The sequence below is a fragment of the Archocentrus centrarchus genome, chromosome 22 (genome assembly GCF_007364275.1).
Source record: "Archocentrus centrarchus isolate MPI-CPG fArcCen1 chromosome 22, fArcCen1, whole genome shotgun sequence".
NCBI lineage: Eukaryota > Metazoa > Chordata > Actinopteri > Cichliformes > Cichlidae > Archocentrus > Archocentrus centrarchus.
Window position 1 is genome coordinate 925,151 of NC_044367.1, and position 17,465 is coordinate 942,615.

Here is a 17,465-nt window from a genome sequence, read left to right on the forward strand (position 1 = left end):
TGAACCTCCACCATATTTGACTGTAGGTACTGTGTTCTTTTCTTTGCAGGCCTTGTTCTATTTTCTGTAAACATTAGAATGATGTGCTTTACCAAAAAGCTCTATCTTTGTCTCATGTGAGTATAGGACATTCTCCCTGAAGGAATTTGGCTTACTAGCATTCATTTTGGCAAACTGTAATCTAGCTTTTTTATGTCTCTGTGTCAGCAGTGTGGTCCTCTTGGGTCTCCTGCCATAGCGTTTCCTTTCCTTAAATGTCAACAGATAGTTCACACTGACACTGATGCACCCTGAGCCTGCAGGACAGCTTGAATTTCTTTAGAACTTGATTGGGGCTGCTTATCCACCATCCAGACTATCCTGCATTGCAACCTTTCATCAATTTTTCTCTTCCGCCCACATCCAGGGAGATTAGCTACAGTGCATGGGCTGTAAACCTCTTGATTATGTTGTGCACTGTGAACAAAGGAACATCAAGATCTCTGGAGATGGACTTGTAACCTTGAGATTGTTGATATTTTTTCACAATTTTGTTTTTTAAAATCCTCTTAACAGTTCTCTTGTCCTCTTTTTGTTCTCCATGCTTAGTGTGGCACACACAGACACACTATGCAAAGACAACTTCTCTACTTTTTATCTGGTTTCAGGTGTGATTTTTATATTGCCGCACCTGTTATTTGCCACAGGTGAGTTTAAATGAGCATCACATGCTTGAAACAAAGTTATTTACCCACAATTTTGAAAAGGTGCCAACGATTTTGTCCGGCCCATTTTTGGAGTTTTGCATGAAATTAGATGGATTTTGGCCTCTACCAGAGGCCTGGGCGCTTGATGGTCCTGCACAGTATCTTAGCTGTTTCCAGTATTGCGCTCTTCTGGACAGAGATCTCAGATGTCATTCTAGGAATCTGCTGGAGCCATTCTCCCAGCTTGGGGGTCACCCAAGTGTTCCAATTACCATGGGGACCACTGTTACCTTCATCTTCCACATCCTTTCCAGCTCCTCTCTGAGCCCTTGGTATTTATCGAGCTTCTTGTGTTCCTTCTTCTTGATGTTGCTGTCACTTGGTATTGCAGCCTCTATCACTACGACCTTCTTCCTTTGTTTATCCACCACTATGATGTCCGGTTGTTCAGCCACCACAAGTTTGTCTGTCTGTATCTGGAAATCCCACAGGATCTTAGCTTGGTCATTCTCAACCACCCTTGGGGGCGTTTCCCATTTTGACCTCGAGACTTCAAGGTCATACTCGGCGCAGATGTTCCTGTATACTATGCTGCCCACTTGTTTATGGTGTTCCATGTATGCCCTGCCTGCTAGCATCTTGCACCCTGCTTGTGGAAAACTCCCTGCTGGAGCAGCGTCATAACGCCAGAGACGTCAGTGGTGACGTACCCACGCACTTGTGTGCTCGCATGACTTTGAGGTTACTTAGCTAGCAGACAGTTGCCGTGCAGCTCCGGTATTTCACCATACTGGCAGTATCGTTGTGTGTACGTGTGCGTTGATGACGATGTAAGTGCATCGGTTTTGTCTGTATTCATGCTGTATTTCATCCGCTGGTGTTTGTTACATGCTGTTTAGTCTGTTAACCGTGTAACGTTGGTCTACCGCGAGCCCTAGTTCACTTTAATGGAGAAATGTCTAAGACTTAAATGGCTCGCTAAATGCTTATTGCTTGAGTTGTAGCTGCATTAATAGTCGGGTTTGGGAGTACCTAACTAGTATTTCTGACCTGTGGTGTTATTTCCACCGTTCTGTATGTGTTTGAAGCAGTAATTAGCTTCTGAATGTTGTATCGGCCGTAAGTACGGTTCGATGCGTTGCCATGGGAACAGTCGTCTTTCTAAGCTTTCCAACTGCAACACTGCTTTGCTATTTGTGGTTTCAAAGCGCCACCTTTTGGTCACCAAGTGTATTGTGCTTGAATTGCTCTACGGGTGCCTAGTTGTCACCTATATTGTTCTGCCATTACTTGCCACTTGCAGTAATTTAGTTTCTCTGTCACATTAGTGTTACTAGGTGCAACTGTATTATTATGTATACCGTGTAATGTGACTCAATGTGTATATTCTGCATAATTTAGCATAATGTAGAACGTGGTTGTATAGTTCCTAATTACCTTTCTGTATACTTTCACTTCACAGAAACCACACACACACACACACACCTGTATTCTGGCACCAGCACTTGGACTTTTATTCACCATACATAGAACGTGTATGCAACAGTTCAATGAAGAATCCAACTGTGATGCTTGTCTGTCAATAAATCTCTCAATATCACCTGAAGTCGCAGCTGTTCTCTGACCGGAGCACATAGCCAAGGGGGGGTCGACCAGCCATCTACGCACACGTCCGTCACAAGTGGTCCTTCGAGCCGGATGACCGCCCACGGCGCTATGGCGACCCTTCAATGTGATGACAGAGAAGACGACAACCAAGTCCGCCTCCAGAGAGTGAGACAGCTCCCAGGGCATCTTAGGGATTACGAGCTCGGTTTCCCCGCCACACAGCTGCCTCCCTTTGAGCGACATCTTCATCAGGCTACTGAGACTCAACCAGCTAGCCAGCTAGTGCCTACCGACGTTATCACGTCTACGCCAACCATGCAGAGGACAGATGAAGAGGAGCAATGGCATCGCATTGAAGCACGCTACAATGACCTGACCACACAGCTACGAGAGTTGCAGCTTGTGATGGACAGCGCTAAACGCCCGCCCTACGTACACAGTGTGCCAGCTGGTCAGCCATCCTATCCTCCATCTTGCTATCACTATCCTCCACATCACACTAGCTTGCCAAGGCTAACCCTTGACAACCCAGCCGGCAGCTATCGGTCGACACCATTGCACAGCCCCGCTCGCAACACTACTGCAGCCGACGTAGAGCCCCCACAGCAGCCAGTGTTACCGAGTAGCTCCCCTTCGCGTCATCCGAGCCTTCCACTTCAGACTGGAGAGTCACGTGCACAAGACCAAGCCATGCTTACCCCGCCAATCCTCCAGGCCCCGGCACAAGCATCTATGGATGATGGATGGATCTCCGATCCCAATTCTGCACCCCATACTCCTCAACGGCAGGATGGCTATCTACCAAGGTCTGCGTCACAGCTTATTATACCTCAGGCTCAGCCGGTACAGCCCGTCAACCATCCACCCCCTGCCTCACCGAGTAATCCTTTTCCTCCGCCTGTTCAGCATTCGCTACCTCCTCCACAGCAATACCGGTCCTACCCTCAGTACCCTGTCTACCCGCCTGCATTTTACTCATCCGGAGTGTATTACCCCTATCATACATCACTCCCGCCAGCCGGGCACATGCCCACGATGCCATCGCTAACACCCTATGGACAACCCGTTCCACCACCGGGGCCACCACCGGGGTTACCAGCTCCCGGCATCCTGGAAATGGCCATTGCCTCTTCCTACGGCATTCCCAAGCCTAAACTTATCCCATTCAGCTCTGGAAAGGAGAGTGACTTCATCATGACAAAGAAGGGACTGGACAGCGTGTTAAGTCCACACAAGCACCTAACCGAGGACTACAAGTACCAAGTACTTCTCGACCTCCTTAAACTACCAAACGCCTATCAGGTGGCCAAGAGGTATGTACACGACCCAACACCATATACGAGTGCCATGCACGCCCTCGAACAACGCTACGTCAGCCGTGCCAGCTTGTCCAAGGAGAGTTGAAGGCCATCCTGAACTCTCCCCCTATCAAGCCCGGTGATGCCCAGGCCTTTGAGGACTTCTCATCCGCTGTCAGCACACTAGTGGGCCTACTAAGCACTATCGACGGTGCCTCTCGAGCCGAGCTGAGATGTGGCTCACACGTGGACACACTGCTAAGCAAGCTGCCTGCCACCTATCGAGATCGCTTCGCTGAGCATTGCCTGTCTAAAGGGATCATCCGCAGCGGCAGCGATCGGACATACACGCTCCCTGACTTTTCTGATTGGCTGGAACGCAAAGTGCAAGCCATACAGGTGGCTAGATCGGCTACTGGGGCCTCCAAACCGGAATTCACTCAGTTCGAGCGCAAGTACAAGGCTGCCAAGCCCCAGCAGTCTAAGTCTGCCACTATCTATGTAACTAACCAGTCTGAGAGCTCCGAGCCACCACAAGGTTCTGCCACCTCTCCAGCCCGTTCAAACCCCGGCAAAGTCTCCAAGAAGCGTGAGCGTTTTAAGCCCTATTGTCCCTTCTGCTCCAACCAAGAACACTACCTCAGTGCTTGCGCAGAGTTTGCTAAACTCAGCACAGCTGAGAAAGGTGCGTGGATTAAGGAGAAGAGTAAATGCTGGCGATGTGGGCGTGGTCACAAGCCGGAGAGCTGCACCTTGAAGAAGCCTTGCTCCACCTGCAACGAGCAACACCTTCTTGTCCTGCATGAGGTGGCTATCCAAGCCAGTCCGAGCCTCTTCAATGGTCCTACATCTTCCAGTCTGGTTTATGTAGGTCAGTCCAGTCACTCCAGTCGCATCATGCTGAAGGTCGTTCCTGTTCAACTACATAGCGAAGGCAAGACGCTGGACACTCACGCCGTACTGGATGACGGCTCTCAAAGAACCATCCTTCTCCCTGCCGCTGCCAGGTATCTTGGGCTGCAGAGAGAGGACGAAGTTCTGCCACTCCGCACTATCAGACAAGATGTGGTGAAGCTTAAGGGAGCATCCGTCTCGTTCGAGGTGTGTAATCCTACCAACACTCGGGTGAAATACGCCATCCGCCATGCTTTCACGGCAGAAGAGCTCGGTTTAGCAGAGCAGTCCTGCCCTGCGGAGATACTCAAGAAGAGGTTTGATCATCTCCATGGGGTGCCATTGCGAGGGTTCAGCAGAGTCCAGCCTTTGCTCCTCATCGGCTCCGATCACCCCCACCTGATTACTCCTGTATGTCCAGTACTGCAAGGGCCCCAGGGAAGCCCAGTTGCTGTATGTACCCTGCTGGGTTGGACCATACAGGGACCGACCAACTTCTTACAAAGTCTTTCCACTGCGACATCATGTCTCTATGCAGCGTGCTCGTCTCCAAATCACGAATTACGTCGGCATCTTGAGATGCTGTGGCAAGTCGACACCCACCCATTCCAGTCTGAGAAGGAGGTAACACGCTCCAAGCAAGATCAGCTAGCTGTCAAAACACTGGACCAGTGAACTGTCCGTGTCACAGTAGATGGCATAGTTCGCTATGCTACACCTCTACTCCGCAGGCCAACAGCTCCCAAACTCCATGCACCTCCATCGGCAGTGATGCCTTTGTTACATGCCACTGAGCGGCGCTTAACCAGCAATCCAGATCTGGCTAAGGTCTACAACGAGGAGATCCATAAGCTGGAGAGAGCTGGATATGTTGTCAAGATCAGCAGTGATGAAGCAAGCCAGTCGGAGGAGTCATGGTACATCCCGCACCACATTGTTCACCACAACGGGAAGGCCAGGGTGGTGTTCAATGGTTCTTTCCGGTACCAGCAAACCGCCCTCAACGACATCCTACTTCCTGGACCTAACCTCGGAGCCCCGCTGCTCAGTGTGCTTCTCCGGTTCAGGGAGTATCCAGTGGCCATCAGCGGAGACATCCGTGGGATGTTCCACCAAATCCGGTTACTCCCTGAAGACCAGCCACTCCTTCGCTTCCTCTGGCGTGACATGGAGAAAGAGCGCAGCCCAGACATCTAGAAGAAGAAGAAGAAGAAACAGCCTTTATTGTCCCACAGAGGGGAAATTTGGGTGTAACAGCAGCCGCAGTTATTATAAATATAAATAAAGATATAATAATTCACAATATTAAGAAAAGAATATATATAAAATCAACAAACAATATTAACCTTAATACTACTAATAATAACACTATATACAATGTACATGATGTGCCTGTGTGTTGAACCTTAACAGGCCGGACTATTTACAGTATATTATATATTATCCTACATTGTGTAGGCTATTGTGGTTTTTGTTGGGAGCAGTGATGGTTATAAAGTCTTACAGCTGCTGGGAGGAAGGATCTGCGGTAACGCTCCTTTGTGCATTTAGGATGCAGCAGTCTGTCACTGAAGGAGCTTTCCAGCTCAGCAACAGTTTCATGCATGGGATGGGAGACCTTGTCCATCAGTGATGTTATTTTGGTCAGAGTCCTTCTGTCTCCCACCACCTGCACTGAGTCGAGAGGACATCCTAGGACAGAGCTGGCTTTCCTGATGAGCTTGTCTATCCTCTTCCTCTCAGCTGTAGACAAGCTGCTGCTCCAACATACTGCTGCATAGAAGATGGCTGATGCCACCACAGAGTCATAGAAGGTCTTCAGGAGTGTCCCCTGCACTCCAAAAGACCTCAGCCTTCTCAGCAGGTAGAGTCTGCTCTGACCCTTCCTGTAGAGAGCATCAGTGTTATGAGTCCAGTCCAGTTTATTGTTTAGGTGAACACCCAGGTACTTATAAGAGTCCACTATCTCAATGTCCACTCCCTGGATGTTCACCGGTGTCCGTGTGGTGGGTCTGCGCCTGCGGAAATCCACCACCAGCTCCTTGGTTTTAGCGGCGTTGATCAGGAGGTGGTTCCGCTGGCACCAGTCCACAAAGTCCTGAGTCCACTGTCTGTACTCTGAGTCATCCTCACCTGTGATGAGGCCAACTATGGCAGAGTCGTCAGAGAACTTCTGCAGATGGCAGCGTGGGGAGTTGATGGAGAAGTCTGCAGTGTAGAGGGTGAAGAGGAACGGTGCCAGCACAGTTCCCTGTGGGGCCCCCGTACTGCAGACCAGCCTGTCAGAGACACAGCCCTGTGTCCTCACGTACTGTGGGCGGTCAGTGAGGTAGTCCAGTATCCACTCGGAGATGTGGTGGTCCACTCCTGACAGTTCCAGCTTGTCTCTCAGAAGTCCTGGCTGGATGGTGTTAAAAGCACTGGAGAAATCAAAGAACATGATCCTCACAGTGCTTCCAGGCTTCTCCAGGTGGGTCAGAGCTCGGTGCAGGAGGTAGATGATGGCGTCATCCACCCCGATGCCAGGCCGGTAGGCGAACTGCAGCGGGTCCAACGAAGACGACCCCATGAGGCGTAGATGGTTGAGGACCAGCCTCTCGAGGGTCTTCATTAGATGCGATGTCAGGGCTACCGGCCTGTAGCTGCTAAGATCCTTTGGATGTTTGGTCTTTGGCACCGGTACCACACAGGAGGTCTTCCACAGTTGTGGTACTTTCCCCAGCTTCAAGCTCAGGTTGAACATGTATCCCATGATGCCACACAGCTGATCTGCGCAGCACCTCAGGAGCCTGGAGCTGATGCCGTCTGGACCAGCAGCCTTTCGCACCTTGATCTTACGTAGCTCCTTCCTCACATGATGAGTTGAGAGGGACAAGATGGAGGTGGGGGATGGGGGTTGTGAGATGGAGTCCTCAGAAGTGAAGGGGGTGGGTGATGGCTGAGAGCTGAGAGGTGTGAGGTCCCAAGAAGAAGAAAGGTTGGCAGTCATTAAAGATGGTGGGGCTGACAGCAGGGGGGACTGGGCTGGGGGAGGGGTGGGTGGCTGGTCAAACCTGTTAAAGAACTGGTTCAGGTTATTAACCCACTCTAAGTCTCCCACAACCCTAGGGCTTGGTTTGTGGCCTGAAATTGAGTTCAAACTCCTCCATACCCCACTGATGTTGCTCTGCTGTAGCTGGTCCTCCATCTTCTTCCTGTAGATGTTTTTTCCATCCCTGATTTTCCTTCTCAGATCCTTCTGCACGGCTCTCAGCTCCTCCTTATTTCCTGATCTAAAGGCTCTCTTCTTCTCCTTCAGGAGAGCCTTTATTTCAGAGTTGATCCAGGGTTTGTTGTTTGAAAAACACCGTACCCTCCTGGTGGGCACAGTGTTTTCCACGCAGAAATTGATGTAATCAGTGATGCAGTCCGTGATGCTGTCGATGTCCTCCCCATGAGGGGCACAAAGCTCTTCCCACACAGTGGAGCTAAAGCAGTCTCTCAGAGCTTCTTCAGTCTCCTCAGACCATTTCTTCACTGTGTGTGTCACAACTGGTTCTCTGTGTACCAAGGGTTTGTACACAGGCTGGAGATGAACCAGGTTGTGATCTGAGCCCCCCAGGGGAGGCAGAGGTGATGAGCTGTATGCCTCCTTGATGTTGGCATACAGTAGATCCAGTGTGTTGGTATTCCTGGTGTGGCAGGTGACATACTGGGTGAAGGTGGGGAGAGTGGAGGACAGGGAGACGTGGTTAAAGTCCCCTGAGATCAGAAAGAGGGCCTGTGGGTGCTGTGTTTGGAGTCTGCTGGTAGTAGCATGGAGGACATCGCAGGCTGCAGCAGCGTTAGCAGAGGGCGGCACATACACAGTTATCACAATAACATGTGAAAACTCCCGAGGAAGATAGTGCGGTCTCATACTAACAGCGAGCAGTTCAATGTCCTTACTGCAGAGCGTCTCTTTGATGGTTAGATGTCTGGAGTTGCACCATCTATCGTTTACAAACACAGCCAGACCCCCGCCCCTCTTCTTACCACTCTCCTTGTTTCTGTCGGCACGGATCAAATGAAAGCCGTCCATGTTTATGTGTGAGTCCGGGGTTAGCTCGGTTAGCCACGTCTCCGTCAGGCACATGAGGCTGCTCTCCCGGTAGCTCCTTTGATGTCGCGTTAGCGCCGCCAGCTCGTCCACTTTGTTGGGAAACGAATGGCGTGTTCTACCCTTCGGTACAGCCTGCAGTCCGTGCTGTGCCATATATGCACTGCAACGGCACGTCAAGACCAACTGTAGTGGTAACGAAGAGGTCCTGAATTCAGTCAACAATGCCTTCTACGTAGATAACTGCCTTCAGTCTCTCCGCACTCCCGCACAGGCCAGACAGCTGATTGACAAGATGAGAGTCTTGCTTACTGCTGGTGGATTCGACATAAGGCAGTGGGCAAGCAACCGACCAGAGGTTATTGATCACCTCCCGTCAGAGGCAAGGACTGAAGGCTGCGAACTGTGGCTAACGGCAGAGAGAGTGGATCTGCAGGAATCCACCCTAGGTCTACGGTGGCACTGTTCCTCCGACACACTTGGCTACAAGCACCGCCAACCGGTAGCCACCGAGCCTACACTGAGAAATGTGTACAGAGTTCTGGCTTCTCAGTACGACCCACTAGGGTATGTTATTCCCTATACCACTCGTGCTAAGGTCCTAATCCAAGCCCTCTGGAGGCACGAGCAACAGTGGGATGAGCCCATCACCGGAGAACTACTCTCAGTGTGGCAGGCTTGGGAGAGTGAACTTCCCCACCTTCAGCACATCAGCATGCCCCGCCGCTACACGCCAGTCAACATGAGTGCTGACTCTTCCAACGTCGACCTACATGTCTTCTGTGACGCCTCGGAGAAGGCGTATGGAGCCGTTGCCTACCTTCGTATGGAAAACGCAGAAGGGCGTCCACATGTGTCCTTCGTCATGGCACGATCCCGGGTCGCACCGCGAAAGCAGCTCTCTATGCCTCGTCTGGAGCTCAGTGCTGCGTTGACCGGAGCACAGCTTGCCAAACTGTTACGCTCTGAGCTCACCCTTACCCTGAGGCACACAGTCATGTGGTCAGACTCGACCACAGTGCTCAATTGGATCCGATCTGACTCAGCTCAGTACAAGGTGTTCGTCGGAACTCGCATAGCTGAAATCCAAGAGCACACCGACACCAGCGACTGGAGGTACGTTCCCTCCATCCAGAACCCGGCCGACGACATCACTCGGGGGAAGGCACTGCATCAGCTAGCTCCACCAAGCCGTTGGAACGATGGGCCCGCCTTTTTGTACGACTCCCCTAGCCATTGGCCACATAATTTGGTGGCGGGAGTGGAAGATACAGAGGAGCTCAGGAAGTCCACATTCTGTGGCCAACTTACAGTCGCGGATACCTGTCCCGATCCACTGCAGTATGACACCTGGTCTGACCTAGTAGACGCTACATACCGGTCTCAACACGGGGCGGCAGCGGCCCCCATGTCTGCTTCTGATCACATAGACACAGAAGTAGCTCTCCTGAAGCGAGCGCAAGCAGACAGCTTCTCTGAAGAACTCAGCGCTCTACAGCACGACCGTCCGATTCGACCTAGTAGTCGCCTCATATCACTCTCACCAGAATACGACCCCATTCTTGGTCTCATCAGAGTGGGAGGCTGCCTCCGTAAAGCTGACGATCTACCGAAAGACTCAATTCATCCCGTCATCCTTGCTCCAGATCATCCCATCACACAGCTCCTGGTGAAGGACTACGATAATCGTCTCCGGCACGCAGGTCCCGAGAGAGTCTTCGCGGAGATCAGGAGGTCGTATTGGATCCTCAGAGGCCGCCAAGCCATCAGGAAGCATCAGCGACACTGTATCGAGTGCTGCAGATGGCGTAGCAAGCCTACGGTTCCCAAAATGGCCGACCTACCTGCTGCGCGCCTGCGACTCAACAAACCTCCTTTCTGGTCGACCGGAGTGGACTGCTTTGGTCCATACATGGTCAAGATAGGAAGGCGGCAAGAGAAGCGTTGGGGCATTGTGTTTAAATGTCTCACGACCCGCTGCGTCCATCTCGACTTGATGCCGAGTATGGACACGGATTCTTTTCTCCTCGCCCTCCGTCGCTTCATAGCGCGCCGGGGCAAGCCCTACGAGATACTCTGTGACAGGGGCACCAATTTCCGTGGTGGCGAGAAGGAGCTCCAGCAAGCTTTCGAAGCTCTTGAGCCATTGCTCAAGGAACAGTTGGCCAAACAGTGCATCCTGTTCAGATTCAACCCCCCTCTCGCTCCACACTTCGGGGGAGCGTGGGAGAGGGAGATTAAATCGGTTAAGGTCTCCCTCCAGACTATCCTGAAGGACCAAGTCCTCCCAGAGGAGGTCTTAATGACTGTGCTCACTGAAGTTGAGGGTATCCTCAACTCTAAGCCCTTGGTTACGCATCCTCTGACTTGGCCGATCCTGACCCGATTACCCCGAATCTCCTCCTCATGGGGCGGCGAGACGCTTCGCTACCACAAGCCGTCTACGGTTCCAGCGACCTGCTGAAACGACGCAAATGGAGACACAGTCAGGTGCTTGCCGACCATTTCTGGAGTCACTTCACCCGCAGGTACCTACCTGGTCTACAGCCCCGTCATAAGTGGAGAACTACTACACCAGACTTGGCGGTGGGCACTGTCGTCATGGTGCTCGATCCGCAGCTCCCGCGAGCGCTGTGGCCTGTCGGGCGCATCACCCGCATCATTCCCAGCGACGACGGCAAGGTACGCACTGCAGAGGTGAACATCAAGGGCAACCTCTACACCCGTCCTGTCGCCAAGTTGGTCAAGCTTCCTGAAATGCCTGACGATGGAGACCCCAGGGCACAATAATCCAGCAGAGACTTTCCTTTCTACGTATTCTCTCCACGAATCCGGGGGCGGCTGTGGAAAACTCCCTGCTGGAGCAGCGTCATAACGCCAGAGACGTCAGTGGTGACGTACCCACGCACTTGTGTGCTCGCATGACTTTGAGGTTACTTAGCTAGCAGACAGTTGCCGTGCCGCTCCGGTATTTCACCATACTGGCAGTATCGTTGTGTGTACGTGTGCGTTGATGACGATGTAAGTGCATCGGTTTTGTCTGTATTCATGCTGTATTTCATCCGCTGGTGTTTGTTACATGCTGTTTAGTCTGTTAACCGTGTAACGTTGGTCTACCGCGAGCCCTAGTTCACTTTAATGGAGAAATGTCTAAGACTTAAATGGCTCGCTAAATGCTTATTGCTTGAGTTGTAGCTGCATTAATAGTCGGGTTTGGGAGTACCTAACTAGTATTTCTGACCTGTGGTGTTATTTCCACCGTTCTGTATGTGTTTGAAGCAGTAATTAGCTTCTGAATGTTGTATCGGCCGTAAGTACGGTTCGATGCGTTGCCATGGGAACAGTCGTCTTTCTAAGCTTTCCAACTGCAACACTGCTTTGCTATTTGTGGTTTCAAAGCGCCACCTTTTGGTCACCAAGTGTATTGTGCTTGAATTGCTCTACGGGTGCCTAGTTGTCACCTATATTGTTCTGCCATTACTTGCCACTTGCAGTAATTTAGTTTCTCTGTCACATTAGTGTTACTAGGTGCAACTGTATTATTATGTATACCGTGTAATGTGACTCAATGTGTATATTCTGCATAATTTAGCATAATGTAGAACGTGGTTGTATAGTTCCTAATTACCTTTCTGTATACTTTTACTTCACAGAAACCACACACACACACACACACCTGTATTCTGGCACCAGCACTTGGACTTTTATTCACCATACATAGAACGTGTATGCAACAGTTCAATGAAGAATCCAACTGTGATGCTTGTCTGTCAATAAATCTCTCAATATCACCTGAAGTCGCAGCTGTTCTCTGACCGGAGCACATAGCCAAGGGGGGGTCGACCAGCCATCTACGCACACGTCCGTCACACTGCTGTTATGTGCTGGATTGTCTCAGGAGCATCTCTGCACAGCCTGCACCTGGGGTCTTACCTGGTGTGGTAGACCCCAGCCTCTATTGATCTTGTGCTCAGAGCTTGTTCCTGTGCTGCCATGATTAGTGCCTCTGTGCTGTCTGTCGGTCCAGCCTTGTCCAGCCATTGGTAGGATTTTTCTATGTCAGCCACTTCTTCTATCTGCTGGTGGTACATGCCGTGCAGAGGCCTGTCCTTCCATGATGGTTCCTGTTCTTCCTCCTCTTCTTTCTCTGGTTTCTGCTGCCTGAGCTACTCACTAAGCACATGCTCATTTGTGGCCATCTTCCTGATGTATTCGTGGATCTTCGCTGTTTTGTCTAGGATAGTGGTTCTGATACTCACTAGTCCTCGGCCACCTTCCTTCCACTTAGTGTACAGTCTCAGGATGCTGGATTTAGGGTGAAACCCTGCATGCATGGTAAGGAGCTTTCTTGTCTTGACATCAGTGGCTTCTAGTTCCTCCTTTGGCCATCTTATTATCCCAGCAGGGTATCTGACAACTGGCAGGGCATAGGTGTTGATAGCCCGAATCTTGTTCTTCCCATTCAGCTGACTCCTTAGGACTTGCCTTACTCTCTGTAGGTACTTGGAGGTTGCAGCTTTCCTAGTGGCCTCTTCATGGTTCCCATTTGCCTGTGGGATTCCAAGGTACTTGTAGCTGTCCTCAATGTCTGCGATGTTGCCTTCCAGTAGTGCAGTCCCTTCAGTTCTGACTACTTTTCCTCTCTTAGTTACAATCCGACTACACTTCTCCAGTCCAAATGACATTCCGATATCATTGCTGTAGATCCTGGTGGTATGGATCAGTGAATCGATATCTCGTTCAGTCCTGGCATACAGCTTGATGTCATCCATATACAGGAGGTAGCTGATGCTTGTTCAATTCCATTCTCGGTATCCGTAGCCAGTCTTGTTGATGATCTGGCTGAGGGGATTCAGGCCTATGCAGAACAGCAGAGGGGACGAGCATCTCCTTGGTAAATCCCACACTTGATGTTGACTTGTGCATTTGGCTTGAAGTTGGCCTCTAGTGGTGTTCTCGACATCCCCATTGAGTTCTTGGTGAAGGCTCTTAGGGTCCTGTTGATCTTATACAGTTCTAGGCATTCTAGGCAGGATCCATATTTGTGTGGCATCGAATCATAGACTTTCTTGTACTCAATCCAGGCACTGCACAGATTGCTCAGTCTGGTCTTACAGTCTCAAGTGACTGCTCTATCTACTAGTAGCTGGTGTTTTGCTCCCCTGGTATCTCTGCCAATTCATTTCTGGGTCCCATTCATGTATTGTGCCACGTGCCTGTACATCTTATTACATGTATATGTATATGTATGTACACTGTGTTTAAATTATTATGCAGATTGGATTTAAGTGTCATTAAGATTTGATTTTTTGTTTTTTCCATTAACCTCATGGATGATATTGTGTCTCGGGGCTCTTTGGATCACTGACATTAATCTCAGACACCTGTGATAATTAGTTTGCCAGGTGAGCCCAATTAAAGGAAAACTACTTAAGAAGGATATTCCACATTATTAAGCAGGCCACAGGTTTCAGGCAACATGGGAAAGAGAAAGGATCTCTCTACTGCTGAAAAGCATCAAATAGTGTAGTGCCTTGGTCAAGGTATGAAAACATTAGATATTTCACGAAAACTGAAGCATGATCATCGTACTGTGAAGAGATTTGTGGCTGATTCAGGGCACAGATGGGTCCACGCAGATAAAGGCATAATGAGGAAGGTTTCTGACAGAAAAATTCATCGGATTAAGAGAGCAGCTGCTAAGATGCCATTAAAAAGCAGCAAACAGTTATTTGAAGCTGGAGTCCCACAAACCTCAAGGTGTAGGATCCTCCAGAGGCTTGCAGTTGTGCATAAACCTACTATTCAGTGCTCACAGACAGAAACGGTTGCAGTGGGCCCAGACATACATGAAGACTAATTTTCAAACAGTCTTGTTCACTGATGAATGCCGTGCAACCCTGGATGGTTCAGATGGATGGAGTAGTGGATGGTTGGTGGATGGCCACCACATCCCAAAAAGGCTGTGACATCAGCAAGGAACTGGTGGAGTCATGTTTTGGGCTGGAATCATTGTGGGGTGGGGGTGGGGGTGGGGGGGGGGTGGTAGGGCTCTTTAGGGTCCCAGAAGTGTGAAAATTACCTCGGCAAAGTATATAGACTTTCTGACTGATCACTTTCTTCCATGGTACAAAAAGAACAACCGTGCCTTCTGTCATCCTCATCAGAGGTGGCAAAAGTACTGACATTCTGTACTTAAGTAGAAGTACAAGTACTTGTGTTAAAGAATACTTTGGTAAAAGTCGAAGTACTGGTTCAAGTTCTTTACTTAAGTAAAAGTAAAAAAGTACAGGCTCTGAAATGTACTCAAAGTAAGAAAGTAAAAGTAGCTCTTTGGAGGACGTTTCTACCTGCTATTTTTGTGTAAAGCTAACTGAACCTTATTATATATTATTGTAATAATATAAAATAATACATGAGAACACAAACGTTATTCCAATCTAAATTTTAATTCTAATGAATGCACTCAGCTTGAATCACAAACTGTTAAAGGGAATTTAAACACAGCTCTGTTCTCTGTGTCCTCCATAGTAGAGGGTGACTGTGCCTCCACCTAAACACCAACATGAGGATACTCAGGGGTTACAGTGGGATTCAGAAGGTGGAGGAACCCTAAGATCAGCTGTAGTGGCTCTGCATGGGGAGAAGAATCACAGCTTTCTATTGTAGCTGCAGTAAATGATGTTGGTGTGCAGGCTGTGATCAGCTGACCTGCTGCTGCTGCTGCTCTGAGGTTTACTGCTCTGTGTGGATGAAGTGAACTCACAAAGATGTAACCCAGTATTTCACAGCTATCTGAGCTGATCTCCATCCCCTACACTGACAGCATACAGGCTGTAGAAATGTTGGATTCAGTGAATGAATCTCAGCATCAGCAGCTTTGATTCAAACTCATCTCTGCTGCACTGATGTAACCTGTAACTGACCATGAACACAGCCTCTGTGCACCAACACAGAGCTTTACTGTAAATACAGTACAACAAGCTGACCTGTTTATTACGTACTAAACTGCAGTATTTTCATACAATCTTTGAATGACACAAAGTCAGTATACTTCAGTTTATTTTCCAGTCCTTACCTTTAAATCTAACCTCTCTTCTTCCTCTCCTGTCCTCTTTCTCCATCTCTGAGTGAACTTCTCTCTCTTTGCTCTCCCTGAAATACAGCAGCTCTTCTTTTAGCTCGCAGACACACTGTGTGACAAACTGCACACACTTTGTGTGTTTGCTGATATTCGTTGAGCATTTAAAAACGTTGCATTTACCTGCCACACGTTACTCCCTTCATGCTCGCTCCTCTTCAGTAGCGCTAGCTAAGCTGTTTATGTCCCGCGAGCACAACTTACGGCTTCGGTCCGGCCCGCTGTGACCCCTGATTATAGCGCTATAAATGATACATTAATTATATGGGTTTGTGTATTTAATCCCTTTGTACGAGATAAGCCGGTGATGGAGGATACGCCAGTACGATTGTCTCTTATCTGTTATTATTCCTCCGTTTAGGCTCAGATCGTTTGATGACTGACGGCGCACTGACCGGAAATGCAAACTTCTCCCTGACTTGTTAAAAAGTAACGAGTCTGTTTTGAAAATGTAAGAAGTAGAAAGTACCAATACTTATGTAAAAATGTAGGGAGTAAAAGTAAAAAGTACTCAGAAAAATAAATACTCAAGTAAAGTACAGATACCTAAAAAATCTACTTAAGTACAGTAACGAAGTATTTGTACTTCGTTACTTCCCACCTCTGATCCTCATGCATGACAATGCACCATCTCATGCTGCAAAGAATACCTCTGTGTCATTGGCTGCTATGAGTATAAAAGGAGAGAAACTCGTGGTTTGGCCACCATCCTCCCCTGACCTCAACCCTATTGAGAACCTTTGGAGTATCCTCAAGCAAAAGATCTATGATGGTGGGATGCAGTTCACATCAAAACAGCAGCTCTGGGAGGCTATTCCAACATCCTGCAAAGAAATTCAAGCAGAAACTCTCCAAAAACTCACAAATTCAATAGATGCAAGAATTGTGAAGGTGATATCAAAGAAGAGGTCCTATGTTAAAATCTGTCTTGGCCTGTTAAGAAGTTTTTGATTGAAATAGCTTTTGATTTTAGTGAATGTGACCACTTAATGCTGTCACTAGTTCTTTACAATCTATAAAGTGTTTTGAAACTCTGTTGTGAAAAAAATGCTGTTATCATTGGGAGTTTGTTGAATAAAATTTGATTTATACTGTAATGGTTCATGAAATTATACTGACCATCATTGCCCATTTAGGAAAATCTGAGAAAATTATCACTTGCATAATAATTTGGAACATGATTATGTATGTCTAATGTTTTTATTGAGGGAGATGAAGTTTGTGTGTCAGTCATGTAGTGACTGTTGTTGCGTAACTGTACAAGGCTTGTTAGACACTATGAAACAGATCATACAGATCTCTGGATGTTAGAAGACAACTATTAAAGAGCAAAGGCAGGGGGGTCTCCTTTACAGCTAAACAGAAGAGGAATATAAAGATAATGAAGGTCACAGTAGAATCAATCATATTTCATTCAATACAGTGGTGTACTGACAGATCCAGGATCAGATGCACGTATGGATTGAAGTCTGTGTAGAAATGTTGGACTGTTCCTTTATCAGTGTCTAACAGTGTGTGTCTGAGAGCGATGTAATGTCCATGTGTGCATGCTGACAGAGACTGTGCTGCTCTGACCTCCTTTCAGGGTGGAGCCTGCTGGAGTGCGATGGTTGAGCCCAGGTCTGAGGAAGTGTAAGTGTGTTTTTAATGTGATTCATGAAAACAAAGCAGCACACATTCAACCATCTTCAAACTGTCACATCACTCATTCACATCTCTGATGTCAGGAGTCATCATCAAAGTGTCAATCAATGAACAGA

At 48.7% G+C, this 17,465-nt stretch overlaps 1 protein-coding gene across 1 annotated transcript in view; it reads left to right on the forward strand.

Moving 5' to 3' along the window:
- Positions 1–17,465, forward strand: part of LOC115772532 (NLR family CARD domain-containing protein 3-like) — a 45,574-nt gene that overhangs the window by 27,427 nt on the left and 682 nt on the right. Inside the window, exon 11 of the mRNA XM_030718830.1 lies at positions 17,291–17,337. Coding sequence (XP_030574690.1) covers positions 17,291–17,337 — 47 coding nt within the window. The remainder of the gene's footprint in view (positions 1–17,290; positions 17,338–17,465) is intronic.